The sequence below is a fragment of the Alexandromys fortis genome, unplaced genomic scaffold (genome assembly GCF_014885135.2).
Source record: "Alexandromys fortis isolate MF-2015 unplaced genomic scaffold, M_Fortis_MF-2015_v1.1 scaffold_2_1_26212458, whole genome shotgun sequence".
Classification (NCBI taxonomy): Eukaryota; Metazoa; Chordata; class Mammalia; order Rodentia; family Cricetidae; genus Alexandromys; species Alexandromys fortis.
Window position 1 is genome coordinate 24,503,825 of NW_026067930.1, and position 18,050 is coordinate 24,521,874.

An 18,050-nucleotide genomic window follows, 5' to 3' on the forward strand; every position below is an offset into this window, starting at 1 on the left:
CATGTGGCTGTTCAATATTAGAACTGAAAACCTCATGATTACACAGCAAGTGCTCTTCCACTAAGTCATCCTCCCAGTTCTGAAGAGTGGTATTTTTTTTTTTTACATCAGAACATCAGTGAACTGATTGAAGATGATAAGATGATTGAAGAAGTATGACTGTTAAAGGAAAACAGTGTATAAGCTATGGACTATGTCATCAAATTTCCTAAAGAGGGAAAAGGAGATATGAAAGCCGAAGAGAGATAGGAAAAAGCTATATAGTATGAAGGATTGTAGATTTGTTATAAGCCAAGAATTGTTAGAGTTCAGGTCTTAAAAAAGGAAAGCTGGGAAGCAAATCTATTGAAGTGAAGTCCTTAAAAATGAAATTATACACAGGTTATAATTGATAATGCCCAATGCTTTGGGTATCAATATGGGAGTATTTTAACTATAACAGAGAATAGATCACGGAATACAGGAATTCCAAATAAACAAGAGATCATGGCAAAATTGCTATTAGGGAGATTTTGAGCCTAGGAAACTGGGACATGCACCAAGAAGAATTTATTGCTGGTATAGCTTGATGATGTACAAGAGATTTAAAACTAGACATTTTAGGGGGGAAGAATTCTCATTTCAACAGACTGAGTTGACAAATTTGGGAAAATATAAAGGGATAACATAAGAATTCTAGGTTGTGGGTTCTGAAAAAGTGGGTGTCTTTGATCCTAGGAGACCAGTATTTAATAGAAGAGAAAGGTTGGTATTTACGTGAGCACGTGTGGCAGGTGGCAAATAAATTAACTTGGTCACAGCAAAGGAGGTACTGGAAATGCTTTTACCTGGGCCTTTGAATGGTGGAGACAGACTACTGAAACCCACTGGCTTGACTTGAGGGAGCCATGCCTGTAATGCTACTAAGCTAGATGCTTTTAGACCTTTTGGAGATCACGATGGGATTACAAATACTTGACAATGTTAATTTAGCTCAAGTTACATTTCTGAAAGTTATGTTTTATTTGGGGCTGTTAAATTTCTTGGAATTGAAGGTGAGGGGAAGATTAAAAAATGTCCCATCTGAACTTTCTCTCCTTTTTAAATCTAGATTTTACGTTGCTCGCAGTGGACATGCCAAACACAGCACCATCAGATCTTCAGCCTCAGCCGGTTATATCAATAATTCAGCTTTTTGGTTGGGATGATATCATCTGGCCTCAAGTTGTAGCAAGATATTTAAGTCATTTGCTACAAAATAGGTATATACCCTTATTTCAGAAATACTCCTTAGTCTAGTCCTGATCAGTATCCTGGAAGGATTTGTCTAATGAAAACTAATCTGTACTATGTATCCTCTCATTTGGCAGACATTTTACCAATATAATAGCAGGTAGTATGAAATCTCAGTTAAGTGGTTTGATGTGTGTGTGTGTGTGTGTGTGTGTGTGTGTGAGAGAGAGAGAGAGAGAGAGAGTGAGAGAGAGAGAGAGAGAGAGATTGTTATAAGTTTGCACTCTAATAAGCCTGCTTTATTATCTTAAAGTGACCTTTTTGTATTCCCTAGGGAGAAAAAATTGTATAGGTATTACTGCTGGATCAATGAAACACTGGCATATTATTGCAGATTTAGACTTAACTAAAACTAAAGATTTGATCATGAACCATGCACTCCAGTTCAATCACGTTGTTGTTGTTCTTGTGTCTCCTGCCCTGTCCTGCAGAGGCTATGAGGAACAACCTCAGTAATACATAGAGACAGATATATGAAAAAATGAGGTAAAGTTGCTGTAGAAATGGTGTTTTACAATGTGGGAACTTCATAAAAGCATCAAGATGAAGAGGGTGAAATCATCACCCAGGCCTGAGAGACCTCATGAGTAGTTCTTGTACCAGCTGCCAGTCAGTGAATGAAGAGTGAGGAAGTGAGTCAGTTGTTTTCTAAGGAGATTAGTCAGCATTGTGAAACTTAGGTTTTTTTCATTTGGCTTTGACTCGTAAAGTAAGAGAATTCAGCATCAGTTGGATTGCTTTTAGAACTTCTGGTATGAGAATTCTCTAATAATAATGAATGTTTATTTATTCATTGCTCTTAAGTCACTCAATTTTCTTAACATAAAAGCCCATAGGTCCCAAAGTAAAGACCAGTTTGTAAAACTGAGCCTTTTAAAAAGTATACAATTGAATGGTTACTTCTCTTGATGACTGCACATACATAAGACTGCACAGTATTACTTAGAAACTTCACAGTGATGATGGTGTTACTAGAAACTTCACAGTGATGACATTTTCCTGTCTTTTGTAACCGTAATGAGTTATATGAAACTGCAAGACTACATTTGAGCTCCATTGTTTTCAAGATTATTGGTGACTTGGGCATATTTTTTCCAAATGAGCTTGTGTTCTTCAGTTAAAAGCCCCAACTATAGCTTTGGTACTTAAACCCAGAGTTGTACGTTGTGAGGATGATGGGTTCTTTTTCACACAAGAATTGGTTTCAGCTCAAATGTGTTACCTGGGCCTTCTTAAGAAGTAGGTCCATTGTCTTAAACAACCTTCATGATTAGATGATGTCCTTATAAAGTTGTTACCAGCAAAGCAGACTTGCACCTTCCTTTTTCAAATTTTCTTTCCTTTGTCTTTGATCTTTAGTATTTCATTTCCCCTGTTCTCCTTGGGCATAAACTTTGGGCAGGAGGCTTCTCTTCTCTCTGAGAAGCAACTACTCCCACTGGAGTTTTTTCTTTCATGTACCCTGATGGTCTTCTTCATTTGTCTTTCTTCAGCATTACACTGCTTATGGTAGGGCTTAGCCCTCAGATCTAGCTCTTCTTTTTTGCCTCCCTTGAATGTTCATTAGCCTCACAACTCTCTTTTCTCATTGTAATCCAAATGATAGTGATAACATTTACAATGTAATTTAATGTATTTGGAGACATGAGATCTGCCTTCGATATGCAAGATACAGCCTTTGGGGAAGCAAAGAAGATTGTGTGTTTGTGTAAATGCATGTGTTTTTTTTATCTATCTATCTATCTATCTATCTATCTATCTATCTATCATCTATCGTGTTTTTGAAATAGGGTTTCTCTGTGTCCTGGCTGTCCTGGAACATGCTCTGTAAATCATGCTGGGCTCCAACTTACAAAATCTGCCTGCCTGTGCCTCCTGAGTGCCGGTGTTAAAGGCGTGTATCACCACTGCCTGGTTTGTGTATATGTACTTTTATGTATGTACAGTAGTGTTTATTTTTAAAATAGTGTTTATTAATAATGGTTGAAGAAACTGAAACACAAAGTTGCTTTAGAAAGTTTAACTTTAAGAAACTTTAGTTTTAAGAAAGTTATATAGGTAGTAAATGACCAGGTTGTGTTTCTGCATTATATACTTTTTAGGGAAAACTTCTATTCAAAATGTTTAAACTCTAATTTATGTACATTTAAAAATAATTTTAAACTGGGCATTAGTCTTAATACTCATATGGCAAGGCAGGTGGATCTCCAAATTTGAGGCCAACCTGGTCTACATAGTAAGTTCTGAGGCAGCCAGAGCTACATATTGAGATCCTGACTAAAAATTAATTAATTAGTTAATTAATTAGGCATTGTTTTAGGGGTTGAGGAGATGGCTTAGTGGATAAGGTGTTAGTTGTACAAAACTAATGGCATAAGTTTGATCCCAAGTACTCAGGAAAAAAGTGACTTTCCGTAACCCAAGTACTAGGATATATAAGTAGGCAGACCATAGCAGCTTGCTGGCCATCCCAAAATGGTATGCTTCAGGTGATGTGTCTCAAAATACAATATGATAAAGTAATAAAGAAAGACATCCCAAAAAAACCTTTGGTTTCTATGCTTGTACATATATCAAAACAAAATAAGAAGAAAAAATGGTTTTGCCTTTGCAGAATGCCATGTTTAAGATAAATCTATGCCTATCATTTCTGTCACCAGGAGCCCCTCATAAATTAGAATTTAGACTCAGGTGTGTGTTTGCCTTAAAAGGAGGGAGGTTTTGTTTGCTTCCCTGAGGGCAGTAATTTAGAATTTTGTGTTAATTATCTTTGATAATGAGTGCTTATAAAGTGAACAGAAGAGGATGGAAACGTAATTGTTCAGTCAAGACATGTAGAAATATATTGTTCTTAAGCAGCTTTTTGTCTTCACCTCTTCTGTTTAATTGCTATTGATAGTGCCAATTTTTGTTTGTTCTTACTGTTCTTTGTATTTATTTCTGCTTACCTAGTACATTATTATAATGCCTATAATTTTTACATTCTTGCTATTCCACACTTTCTAATTTTTTTCTCTTGGCATAAACCTACAGATACACCATGAGTAGAAAAGGAAAATTAAAAATTGTAATATGCAAAATGAAAACAAAGATGCTTAATAGATCTTTTCATGTACATCTGCATGATTTCTGAAGTACTGTATTCATCTGAAGTCAGCCAAGGGAGTTGCTCCAATGTGTTCATTACAAGCTCTGTTCTCGGTACATTTTTCCCTTTTCCCTTTTGTCTCTACAGCACAGTATGTGAAGCACTTTCTCAGTCAAGCTACACGTCTTTTCAGTCCTTGACTATAAGATCGTGGATCCGTTGTGTTTTGCAAATGCACGTAAAACACCTCTCTGAACCTGATTTGCTAATGGATATGAACTCTGAACAGGCAGTGGGTAAGTGTCATATAAGGCATGCGGTGGGTGCATATGGATTAAATAAACTAATATCAAACGTTCAAAATCTGATTAGCTATCAATATATATAAAATGTACTTTTGTAGTCTGTTTCTTTTTTATTATTACTCTATTGTTAACTACATATGGCAAAACCAACTGAAACAAAGCTTAAAGAATTAGTTTCCTTGGCACTAAGGACAAAACTTGCTCCTTGGGTGACACACTGCTTTTTCCCCTGAAGAAGACAGTGACATGTCTAAAGTACATACTTACGTACCGAGTACCTTTTTTATTTTTAATTTTTTGGTTTTTAATTTTTTGGTTTTGGGGGGCAGGGTTTCTCTATAGTTTTGGGACCTGTCCTAGAACTAGCTCTTGTAGACCAGGCTAGCTCAAACTCACAGAGCTCCGCCTGCCTCTGCCTCCCAAGTACTGGGATTAAAGGCATGCGCCACCACAGCCCAGCCTAAGTACCTTAAAAATAATACCCAGCTAGAAATATTTTACACTATTTTTATGAAATAGTTCGTTTTTCTATTTTACTATTAGTTACTGAAGATATTTGTGCATTTTAAAGTTCCCTACAGTTGTGTTTTGTGTGGAATATAACTTTAAAGGCCGTTGTTTGTAACCTGTCATGAGTTTCACTCAGGCTTGCCAGAAAAGGTTGTCCTTTTTCTCTTGTATTTTGTGTAGTTGTTCGACCTAAATAACTTTCTGGATTAGGTTAATTGTAAAAAGCCTAATTCAGTTTTTACCATTGTGAAAATTTTCATATTTCAGAAATTTCCAGCACATGTATATATATATGCACACCAGTGTATATGCAACTTATATTTTATTGCATGTTTATAGAATAATCATGATTATTCCCTTATTTTAATAGAAAAAGAGTACATGGAACAGTTGGCTGAAATGACAAGGCTACTATTTAAACTCTCAGAAGTAAAGAATATCTTCTCAAAGGCTCAAATTGACCATTTGCCCATCCCAGAAGACCCCAAACAAGCACTTATTCAGTTCCTGGAGGTATTTTTCATTTATTAGTGTTATCTTCCAAATAATCAATGAAAAATCTTTAAATATTAATTTTTTTCTATAAAGTGAATTGTTTAGTTTGACTCATATTACTGGTTGCTTTTTATTGTAAACTTCTGAAAGAAAGGAAGTGTTGCTCTAAGATATAGACTATTCACTCTAAAGACAGCAGGAAATTCATACTTAATGAAGAATGAAAACCTAAGGAGGGATACATGGAAGCTTTTTTTCAAGGCCAACTGAAATGAAAGACTTTCTTGTTGATATTGGTTGATTACATTATTTGTTATAAACATATAGAGTCTCTGATGATTCCAGCTGAGTATTTACTACCCTGCGTTGATATTGTGTTAGCACCAACTAGTTCATAATACAGTTAGAACTTGAAAACCTAATACATTTCTTTTAATTTTTCTTTTTAAGTTCCTTTCACAATTTTAGTTTTAATTAATTTTAAAGGAATGTAACATAGGATGGTGTTTATTTTATAAGCCTAGCTGAAACTAGTAATGTTTGAATGATTGTCTTTAACAAATTATTCACAGTAAAAGTAGATTTACTTTCGAGCGTGTTGATATTAACTACATGAAAATATGATTCTTTTTGTATGAAAATAATTACAACCAATAAGCTATTTCCATATTGTTAACTCAGTTAATTCCTTTGATTTCTAGTAAGTTAAAATACAATTGTGTAACAAAAAGAGATGTCTGTAAACCCTAATGATAACTAATAACAGCATAATAATATGCAGATGGGAAATACAAATTTTTGTTGAATATTTTATATGGCTGTTAAGTGAGTCTGACCAACAGTTTTGAATCAAAAAAGGAGTTAGAAGGCAGACTTTCCACTAGCAGTTAGATCTCCTCTAATTTAATCCAGCCTAAATGAATTTTTCTTTTTATCAATAAATCAATGATAGTTTTTTTTCAAAATGCTGGATAGCATTATCTAGTGCTCCTTAGGGATTTGAAAAACCTAAAGTAGTCTTTGATCTAAGAAGAGGTTTACTGATCTGAGAATTTAAGATACACAAAGGTTAAAATAATGATACAATGTGTTTAAATACTTAATGCCAATCTGTTAGTAGATTTCATCAGTAGGAAAGAGTCAGAATGTCTTGGTGTAAAGTATTTAGAAATATATATATATATATATTTATATAGAGATATATATATATATATATGGAGATATATATATATATATGGAGAGAGAGAAAGAAATACATAGTTTTTAGTCTGGGGGAGTTTAAACATAGTTATTGAGGCACTATGATCACTGGTATTCAAGTGTGGGTAATAGACCGCTGGGAGTTACTGAACCTTCTCAAGATGTTCTCATCTCAATACTATACTGACAAGTTTGCTCAAATTTTGTGAGCATGTTAGCATACGCAAGCCCCTTGGATTGTTTAGAAAGTATGTTTTGTGCACTCACAGAAAAGTAGAGCGTGTTCATTAAAAAAATATTAATTAGGAAGTAAAATTTAAATTTTAGCAAATTTCAACCCTCAATCTCATTCTCAAATGAAAATGCAGAGTGCACGTGAAGGACTCGAGTGTGCCAAAGCAGTGCATTGTCTAAAGAAAGAGCCTGTGAGCACTGCAGTCGCAAGCTGAATTGACTGCTTTTATCTTGAAAGAAATCTGACAAAATGTGATTATTCAGACTTGGGCATTTGGCAGACATTTCTTTTTTTCAGAAATGAAGTAAGTAAGCCCATCACTTCAAAGAAAACAACTGATAGTATCTGTTGCTAATAATGTAGTTCAGCTTTTCAAAAAATTTAGAATTTAGGAAATTTGCGTGAACGTTCATGAGCTGAGAGCTTCCCGATATTTAGAGACTTCTCTAGGAAAGGGACAGTGTCAATGTGTATCGATTTTTTTCCTGGGTTTTGTGTGTGTGTGTGTGTGAGTGTGTGTGTGTGTTTCCAGTATAGAAATGTCAGTATTGGGAAGCAATATCACTCATTAACTTTCTCAAATTTCCAAGTGCATTTTAGCAAGCATTGACATGTAAAAGTTTCATTCAGATTTACTGAACATTTTATTAATGTGACTTTAGAGTCAATGAAAGTCTCCAGTTTAGTTACTACTGCCCTTTAAGAAACATCACTGGAAGCCTGGCGATGGTGGCGCACGCCTTTAATCCCAGCACTCGGGAGGCAGAGGCAGGCGGATCTCTGTGAGTTCGAGACCAGCTTGGTCTACAGAGCTAGTTCCAGGACAGGCTCCAAAGCCACAGAGAAACCCTGTCTCAAAAAACAAACAACAACAACAACAACAAAAAACAAACAAAAAAAGAAACATCACTGGAAAATTTTGGCATACTAGCAAAGAAAGCGAGTATTTGAAACATCATTCAAGATATTTTTCCAGCTATGTATATTTGTGAGTTTGGATTCTTCAATATGGTGCTCCCACTAGTCTCCTACTGGCTCTTTTTCTCCTTGAGAAAGTATAGGTTCCCAATTAGTGAGTATCATGATCTAAGCAAGAAAAGAAAAGTTTTTCAAGGCACTTACACTTAGCATGTGTTCAAGGGAACTGTGGTCAAAAATTGGCGACCTTCTGAAGAATGAAATGGTTAAAGGACAGAAAGCTAAATACAAAAGGTTTAATAAGATATATCTTCTCATTTGCCCACTTCACTGAATTTCTTAGCTTTTCTTCATTCCATGTGACTTACGTCCATTTAACCCCTCAAGGCTATGCTTCCTCTCTTATTCAACTTAATCAGACCTCTTGGAGTTTTTGTCAACTGCTCTAACAGTGCTCTCAGCACCTGTGTTCTTTTATTGTTTGCTTACACCTATGTGCTTTGCGCTCTATCCACTAGGAGGTAGTTAGAGGGGTCACTGGTGCCTTTTATGGTTGTCACGTAAGCCACTGAAAGCCTTTGTGAGTTCCAGAGTGGTTTAAAACTTTCTCAAGCTTTCTAACCCATCTCTATAGTTACTTCTTTTGTCTTTTATAGCTTCATATAGCCTGCTTACCCTCCCCTTCCTCCGAGGTTGTTGGGTTTATTATCTCTTTTTCTTTCTTTTCTTAATGTCCCTCCTCATGTTTCTGTTGACCACCTCTCGGTTGACCCATCTTTAGCCTCTAATCACCATTTTCCATCTCCTCCATGCAGAACATTAAGCTATCTAGTCGATGGCTCCTGAAGAATATTCTTTAAGTTGTAAACTGTGAAGCACATCAGTTCACATAATAGAGCTTAGTTAAGAGTTTTTACTTGTAAGAATTTGGTAATGCTGCTTGCAACTCTTTCCTGTAGGAATCTGGAGATTTCCCGTCATGAATCATGAGCCAGTCTGTGTAGAAAGCTTTATTTGATTACTGGCTTCTCGTATAACAGTTAGATGTTTCTCCTTACTAATGATTTTGCCGAATCAGATGTTCTGTAAATAATTACTAAGGAATTTATTTTTTTTAAAAAAAAATCTTCCTTTGACCTTTAATTATAAAAGGCAAGACATAACTCTTCACTAAAGTTTTACTTGCTGTGAATCTTTTTTGGAAATCTAAGGATGAAGGCTGATGTATAAGGTATGTATATAGTGAGGAAAAAGGAAGAAGTTAGTTTTCAAGGTTTGTATTGTATAAGACTTGGAAACTTATATCATCTTTTCCTTTATTTATAGGCTGTTGGTAAGACTTATGGGAGTCTCCAGACATTTTCTGATAAATCTGCCATGGTCACAAAGTCCTTAGAATACCTTGGTGAAGTATTAAAATACATAAAGCCTTATTTGGGAAAAAAAATTTCCAGTGCAGGGTTGCAACTGACTTATGGAATTATAGGTATGTATTTCTGACATGTTTTTGCTAGAAACATTTCCTTAACTCTATCCATTAGGACCCAAATGGAAAAAGATACATACAACAAATCACTTAACTCTTTGTGGAGGTGTAAGATAGTATGAAATACAGTGGTTTGCTTAAGATAGTTTAAGCTGTCCTTCATTATTTGCTGTTTTCTTATTGATATTAATATTATAATAACAGAAGATATTTCCACACTAACTGCTGCTAATTTCAGACAAATTATAAAACCCAAACCTCTAAAATGAATCTTCTATTAATGTTTACCTACATTTAGGTAGAAGATGAAACACCAGAAAGCTGTCACTTCCTTTCATTGTTTGTAGTCTCCTATGCATGGAGAAGGAGGTCCCGAGAGATACTTAGTTTAATACCAATGACATTGATGCTTCAAATCTTACTCTTCACAAACTGGTTTCTTTTTCAAAAGAAATCTTCTTGTGCTTGTTCTATAACGATGGGGTTCACATTTCTTTAGGAAGTTAGTAATTTGAATATCTTTGTTGACTAAACCATGTTGCTAACCAAAAATGAGAAATATTCCCTTAGAAGTTTTATATAGAATTTAAGTTTTGAATTTTTTTTTTTATTTCTCTATGGCCCAAACCTTGTATCTATTCCCTTTAATCTTGAGGACGTATGAATAAACCTTATTTGGGCTGTCTGAAACCTTTTATCTTTGTTGTGAAAGATAAAGGAGACTGTGAAGCTGTGGAAATGTGGATAATGTAGAAGGTACTGAAAGCAGTACTTGCAATTCAGATTATTTAATTTTAGAAAAAAAGGTGGTGATTTATTACCGATTCAGCAGTAATATCTATGTGATTATTTTAGCAAGTCAAGCTTATGACTTACTAGTCTCTAAGAAAGTTGTTTGTCATTTTCAGATTTAGTTTTTCCCAAAGTAAATGGATGATTACAGTGTACATGATAGCTGTATCAAGAATCACAGAATCCCTTATGAACTGATCATATGTGCATTTGGGGCAAATTTTTGCTTATGAAAAATTGAGGGCTTTCTTTATTGTTTTGCACTGAGCGCTCGCTCTCTCTCTCTCTCTCTCTCTCTCTCTCTCTCTCTCTCTCTCTCTCTCTCTCTCTCTTTCTTCATATGGGTAGAGCTAGATTCTCTTCATTTGCCTAGGTCTCAAAGGGTAAGAATGGATTACATAGCTAATAAATTACTCATTTTTCCATTAGAAATTAGAACAAGTAACTTGCTGTTTACATAAAAGACTTAAAACAGAACGGAGAAAGAGCAAATATAACTCCTTAAGAGTTTGAGCCTGTGTTAGGGTTAGGATATCATAGCCATAGGAAGGGGCCGATAAATTACCATTTCCTAGCTCAGGACACCGCTGGGGTGTGTATGTATGTTTTATAAGACTGCTAGTGGAAGTCAATAAAACTGCATTCCAGGTTAAGAAGAGTGAGATCCTAATAGATGAGTGATTTCTGACAAAGAGGAATTGATACTTTCCTCACGTTGTTTTTCTGAGGGTGAGGGTAGATAGGAGAAACTTGGTCTTGGTTTCATTTAGATTTCCCATTCTTTGTATTTCATAGTTTTCTTTTCACATTGCCTGCATCTCACCATCACTGTTTCTGTGCATTCTTCCCCCTTTTCCCTGGTTGATAGTCTACCGATGACCCTTCAGGGCTCATCCCTATGGTTCCTACTTTTGCTACATCCCAAGTAGACTTTGTCTTTGCCGTGCCATTGCATTTCATTTGTACTCTTTAGTGAAGAATTAAATGAGTGCCTTACTGTAAGTCTTTTCACTCGGCATATGTTTCTTCCTGCTGTCTATTTTGACTTGTTGCTATAATAAAGTACATTTTTTACATAGAGAAGCAAAAATGTTCTGATTAGGAGGTAATTGTAACCAAAGCTACTTTTCTTTTTTTATTAGGAATTCTTGTTAAGTCATGGGCACAAATCTTTGCCACCTCGAAAGCACAGAAGCTACTGTTTCGGATCATAGATTGTTTACTGCTGCCGCACACGGTTTTACAGCAGGAGAAGGAGTTGCCTGCGCCAATGCTGACTGCAATTCAGAAGAGTCTTCCTCTGTATCTCCAGGTATACCCAGTGTATAAACTGCCTCAAAGCATGCTTCAAAATACAGATTGGAGAAATTGTGATCTCAAAAGTACTATTTGCATATAGCACATCCATTGAAAATGTTTTGAATGCCTTTTGTGTTTGGCTTTGGAAACAAAGGGGAGAGAGGCAAATGTTCAAGAAGCTCGAGTTGGGAATGAAGGCAAGGAGTTCAAAAGGTTTCAGAAGCTCACTCAGTATTTTCCTTGGAGACCTTAGTTCTGTGAGAGCCAGCCCGGGGGGAAAAGGACAGAGAAGCAGCACAAAGCACTCTGGGTGTGAAGGAGAATGCCTAGGAGTCCGAGGGCCATTCCTGTCAGGGTGACCTAGACAAGGTCAAGAGCTGTAAGGAAAATCTAGCACACGGGGGAAATACAAATCATTCTTCTGCGGCTGGAAATTCACGTAGGAAGAGACATGTGATGGAGGGTTTTATATTCCTTGCCAAAAATTTGGACTCCATCTCATGCATGCACAATGTTGGTTGTGAGCAAAGAAGTGTGAGTTGTGCTTGTATTTGGGAAAATGATCTTGGTGTGGGAGTTAGATTTAAGACCTATGAGGCAGTGACTAGTTCATTGAAATACTCCACACGTTACTAGAAGGTTTAAACTAAGCAGTGAGATTAGAGCCTGTGCAGATGTCAGAAACGTTGATGAACTCTGATTAAAAATACATTACTAAATGTGGGAGAGAAACAGAAATGGATGCATCTTAGACAAGACAGATAGTGGCTGGAAAGTGCTGCTGGTAACTGAAACAGCCATGGTGACACACACCTGTAGTGCCAGGATTTGGGAGGCTGAGGCAGGAGTTCCTGGCCAGCCAGGAATATATATAGAAAAAGCTGGCTTTAATAGCTTTAGTTTGAAGTGATTTGCAATGTGTAAATGTGTAAATAATGATATCCCGTGGGCAGTCTGAAGTATTGGTCTTTTTCATTAGTGTGTGATACTGAAAGTTAGGCCTTTATAAATTAGAGATTCTCTAAAGAAGGGGAGGCAGAGAGGAACAGATTTTGATAAGTTAGCATAGTCTCCCATGGTGGATTTTTTTTTTAAAGCAAAGTTTTGAGATTTCTAAGAAATTTTAAACTGATCGAATTATATGTTCATGTTGGTATGTATGTCAAAGCTGAGTGTGCCATCAAACTCAGTTGCATGGGAGAAAAAAAATGTATGGAATGGAGTTGAGAGTACCAGGAAAGTCTGGATGTTTGTTCTATGTGGTCTTCTTAGAACTAGTTTACTTGTAAGTAGATATTTACTACTTACAAGTATTTATTTAAGAAATAAAGTGAGGTTTTTCTTGAATTATCCATTTGGCAGAACTGTCAGGAAGCTGCATCTTTAATTTTTTAAAGGTGGCCTGTGGATTCTGTCTGCCACCAACTTCTCGCTGTGCTTTTTCCAAAAAAAAAAAAAAAAAAAAAAAAAAAGCACGCAAGACTGAGCAGGCGGGCTCTACAATTGTTCATTTTAACTATGTTCTTGCCTGTATTTCAGTGGCTCTATACTATTTTTCACCACAAATGAACTCCTAGAGTTTTTTACTAGATAAACATCCAATTATGGCTACAATGGAGTCCTAATAAACATGCAGAAAATTGTTTCTTCTTCTGAGGGAATGGATTTAATCATTTGTAAGTATTAAATATTGTTATGAGAGTATCTTGCTAACTTGCATACATATGGAAGGGATTATATCAAGATACATGCAGCAAGATATTATAATGAGTTCTGGTGACTTCTATTAAGTTCTTAATTTCTTTGAACCTCAGTTTCCTTGACTGTAAAATGGAAATATATTAATTCCTTTGTTCTAAAAATTGAAATGAAATGACTAAAGCACTTGGCACGGTAGCACATAGAAAAACTTCTAGGGAGGTGCTTATTCTTGGTCTAAGCATCAGCATCCTTCTCTTATTACGAGTTGTTAAAAAATGATTTTTGCATGGCAAATTTTCAGGGTAAATATTATGTTCTTAGCCAAAATGACTGAATGATACCTCCCCTACCCAGCTGTGCCTCTGTGGGATTAGCAGTCCATGCTCTGAGGGGCAGGCTTTTACTCTTTTATCTTTTGCTTCCTGATACACTGAGCTTTGGTTTAAATCCTTTGAAAAATACTGTTGGCACATGTATTTTATAACTTAGTAATGACATGGGTATGTAATTGATAATCATGGTAGTCAAGTGTTGTGTGCAGGAGGATGAGAGGAAGAATATTCCCTTTCTCTTCCTGAATGCTTACCTTCATTTCCTTTGGTCATGCTTCTGCAACATATGTTAGATTATGTTAGATTCCACTACCATATATACTATCCCAACTCAACTCTAGAAAGGCCATGTTTGCCTTACTTATTCATGATACCTGAAGTCCTATTTAATGGTAAGAAGGTACAAATTCTGCCATGAATACTAATGCTGGAGAACATATTAGTAAGTTTAAACACTATTTGAAACTTCACCTTTTGACATTTCTCTTTTCGCTTATTTTCCCTTCTCTAGGGCATGTCTATTGTGTGCTGTCAGTCTCAAAATCAAAATGCCTACTTGAATCAGTTGCTAAGGAATGTCATTGAGCAGTATATTGGAAGGTTTCTCCCCACCTCACCGTGTGCTTCAGATCTTGGACAACATCCTGTTTTTTTGGCACTGAGAAGTCCAGCCTCTCTTCAAATGATGACGCCCCTAAGGAAGCACATTGTCCATGCCATAAGGTAATATAGTTATTACAAAGAGGTGTATGTAGAAGTTATTAATCACATCCAAAAATAATTCATACTATCTCAGAAATATTAATATCCCTCAGCATTGTGGTAGCTTATAAACAACTTTTTTCCAGGAAACATTAAGAATTTGTTGCATCAGGAAGAAGAAAACATTGTATTATATCTTAATTTCAATAGATATATTTAAAAGTTTGTTCCTTAACATCTAGTAGTGTTCCACAACACAGCTATAACTGCTTGCTCATTTTTGTAATAGAAGAGACATCTCTCTCTTTTCCTAGTTTTGTTATCTTACCCCTCTAGAAATAAAGCCCACATAGCACTTATATAAAGTCTTTATGTGAAAATAAATTATCATTTTATGAAATAAATGATAGGAAAGCCATTGCTGATATTGTGACAGCTCTCAATGAAGAATCCACCAGAATGTTTTTGATAGCTCCTGTGTGCTTTTAGATTAAAAAAAATAATAATTTGTTTATATTTGCTTTTAAAATTGTGTTAGTTTAACTATGTAACTGTTACTTTCCTTCTATACCTCCCTAAACATACATTTTTATGAGCTGGAGAGATGGTAGAGTGGTTAGGAGCAGTGACTGCTCCTTCAAGAGGGCCCCAATTCAGTTACCTGCATCCACATGGCAGCTCACAACTGTCTGCAACTCCAGTACCAGGGATCTGACACCCTCACACAGAAACACATGCAGGCAAAACACCAGTGCACATGAAATAAAAAAATTTTTAAAAAGTTACTTTTTTAAAAGATGCATTTCTATGGTTTTCATCACAATAGAAATTGTATTTTGTACAATATAGTTTGTAACAATTACTCTATGAGAGCTAACTGAAAATATGAATGTTGATGAAGAATATGAAGTATGTTATTAACTTACTAATTATCTCAATTTTTTTTTGTTTTCACGTGTTTATTAGTCAGTTTTTCATTGTTTTGACAAGACACCTGAGAAAAACAACTTAAAGGGGGAAAGGTTTATTTGGGCCCCTGGCTTTAGATCATTGTTAGCTTCACTGCTTTTAGGTCTGTCTGTGCAGAGGAGGAAAACAATGACAAAACAAGCTCACTCACTTCCCTCTGGGAAGCAGAGGGCAACAGGAACAGAGTGAGGGAACAAAACACAGCCCCTGAAGTGCGCTCCCCAAATGACCTACTTCTCCTAACTAGACCCACTTCTAATATTTCTGAGACCGTAGGACAGCATTACCAGTTAAGGACATAAGCTTTTGGGAAACACTTTGTCACTTGTTGGTAGGTCCAGTTTGTCACACAGGATTAATATAAATCATAATAAGCATTAATACATAAACTATTTCTGTAGTAACAAGTACACAGTCCTTTTAATTGTTTTTATTGATATATGACTTCCTCTGCTCCCCTCCCCCCCAAGCCTCTCCTATGATCTTCATGCTCCCAATTTACTCAGGAGATCTTGTCTTTTTACTTCTCATGTAGATTAGATCCATGTATGTCTCTCTTAGGGTCCTCATTGTTGTCTAGGTTCTCTGGGATTGTGATTGTAGGCTGCTTTTCCTTTGCTGTATGTCTAAAAGCCACTTATGAATGAGTACATGTGATATTTGTCTTTCTGGTTCTGGGTTACTTCACTCAATATGATGACTTATAGATCCATCTTTTTGCCTGCAAATTTCAAGATGTCATTATTTTTTTTCTGCTGTGTAGTACTCCGCTGTATAAATGTACCATATCTTTATCCACTCTTCAGTCAAGGGGCATTTTTATGTTGTTTCCATGGTTTGGCTATGACAAATAATGCTATTATGAACATAGTTAAGCACATATCCTTGTGGTACATCATTTGGGCAAATACCTAAAAGTAATATTGCTGTGTCTTAAGGTAGGTTGTTTTCTAATTTCTGAGAAATTGCCATACTGATATCCAATGGCGTTGTACCAGTTTGCACTCCCATAAGCAATCCCTTTACCTTACATTCTCTCCAGCAATAGTTCTCATCAGTGTTTTTGATCTTTCTCTGATGCAAAGATTTGCATTTCTCTGATAGCTAAGGATGTTGAGCATTTCCTTACTTTTTTTTTTTTTTTTTTTTTTTTTTTTTTTTTTTTTTTTTTTTTTTTTTTTTTTTTTTTTTTTTTTTTTGTTTTTTTTGTGTGTTTTTTTTTTTTTTTTTTTTTTTTTTTTTTTTTTTTGTTGTTTTTTTTCTTTCAGCATTTTACATTCATCTGTTGAGAGTTCTCTGCTTAGGTGTATACCCCATTTTTTATTGGATGACCAATTTTATTTTATTTCGATGACCAGTTTCTTGAGTTTTTTATGATCAGCCCTCTGTCCAGTGTGGGGTTGATGAGGACCTTTTTCCATTTTGTAGACTGCCGTTTTGTCTTGTTGACAGTATCCATTTCTTTACAGAAGTGTCTCAGTTTCATGTTGTTTTTTTTTAGGTCTCATTTATTAATTGTTGCTCTCAGTGTCTGTCCTATTGGGGTTATATTTAGGAAGTAGTCTCTTGTGCCAATGTGTTCAAGTATACTACCCACTTTCTCTTCTATAAGGTTCAGTGCGGTTGGCTTTATGTTGAGATCTTTAATCTATTTGGACTTGAGTTGTATGCATGGTGATAGATATGGATCTATTTTCATTCTTCTACATGTGATATCAAGTATGCCACGGCACCATTTGTTGAATACTCTATCTTCTTTCCATTTCATATTTTTTGCTGCTTTGTCAAAAATCAGGTATTCATAGGTGTGTGAACTGATATTCTGGTCTTCGATTCTGTTCCATTGGTCCTCCAGTCTGTTTTTAGGCCAATACCAGGCTGTTTTCAGCATTGTAGCTCTGTAGTAGAGTTTGAAGTCAGGGATCATGATGCCTCCAGAAGTTTTTTTATTGTACAGGATTGTTTTGGCTATCCTGGGTTTTTTGCTTTTCCATATGAAGTTGAGTACTGTTCTTTTGAGGTCTGTGAAGAATTTTGCTGGAATTTTGATGGGCATTGTATTGAATCTGTAAATTGCTTTTGGTAAGATTGCCATTTTTACTATGTTAATCCTACATACCCAAGAGCATGGGAGATCTTTCCATTTTCTGGTGTCTTCTTCAATTTCTTTCTTCAAAGAATTAAAGTTCTTTTCATTATGGGTCTTCCACTTGTTTGTTTAGAGTTACTCCATGATATTTTATGTTATTTGTGGCTACTGTGAAGTGTGATGTTTCTCTGATTTCTTTCTCGGCCCATTTATCATCTGTGTAAAGGAGGGCTACTGAATTTTTCGAGTAAATCTTGTATTCTGCTACATTACGGAAGGTGTTTATGAGTTGTAGAAGTTTTTGAGAAGTTTCTATAAGGTGCTGAGAAGAAGGTATATTCTATTTTGTTTGGATGGACTGTTTTATAGATTTCTGTTAAGTCCATTTGAGGCATAACGTATGTTAATGCCCTTATTTCTCTGTTAATTTTCTGTCCTGAAGACCTGTCCAGTGGTGAGAGTGGGGTGTTGAAGTTTCCCACTGTTAGTGTGTGGGGTTTAATGTGTAATTTAAACTTTAGTTTTGTTTCTTTTACATATGAGGGTGCCCTTTTATTTGGGGCATAGGCATTCAGTATTGAGATTTCCTCTTGATTGATTTTTCCTATGACTAATATGAAATATCCTTCTTTGTCTTTTTTGATTGATTTTAGTTTG

At 35.7% G+C, this 18,050-nt stretch overlaps 1 protein-coding gene across 1 annotated transcript in view; it reads left to right on the top strand.

Annotated features, from left to right (window-relative positions):
* Positions 1-18,050, top strand: part of Mms22l (MMS22 like, DNA repair protein) — a 105,138-nt gene that overhangs the window by 76,134 nt on the left and 10,954 nt on the right. The window contains exons 16-21 of the mRNA XM_050144948.1: positions 1,091-1,241; positions 4,508-4,656; positions 5,546-5,688; positions 9,350-9,509; positions 11,444-11,613; positions 14,145-14,356. Coding sequence (XP_050000905.1) covers positions 1,091-1,241; positions 4,508-4,656; positions 5,546-5,688; positions 9,350-9,509; positions 11,444-11,613; positions 14,145-14,356 — 985 coding nt within the window. The remainder of the gene's footprint in view (positions 1-1,090; positions 1,242-4,507; positions 4,657-5,545; positions 5,689-9,349; positions 9,510-11,443; positions 11,614-14,144; positions 14,357-18,050) is intronic.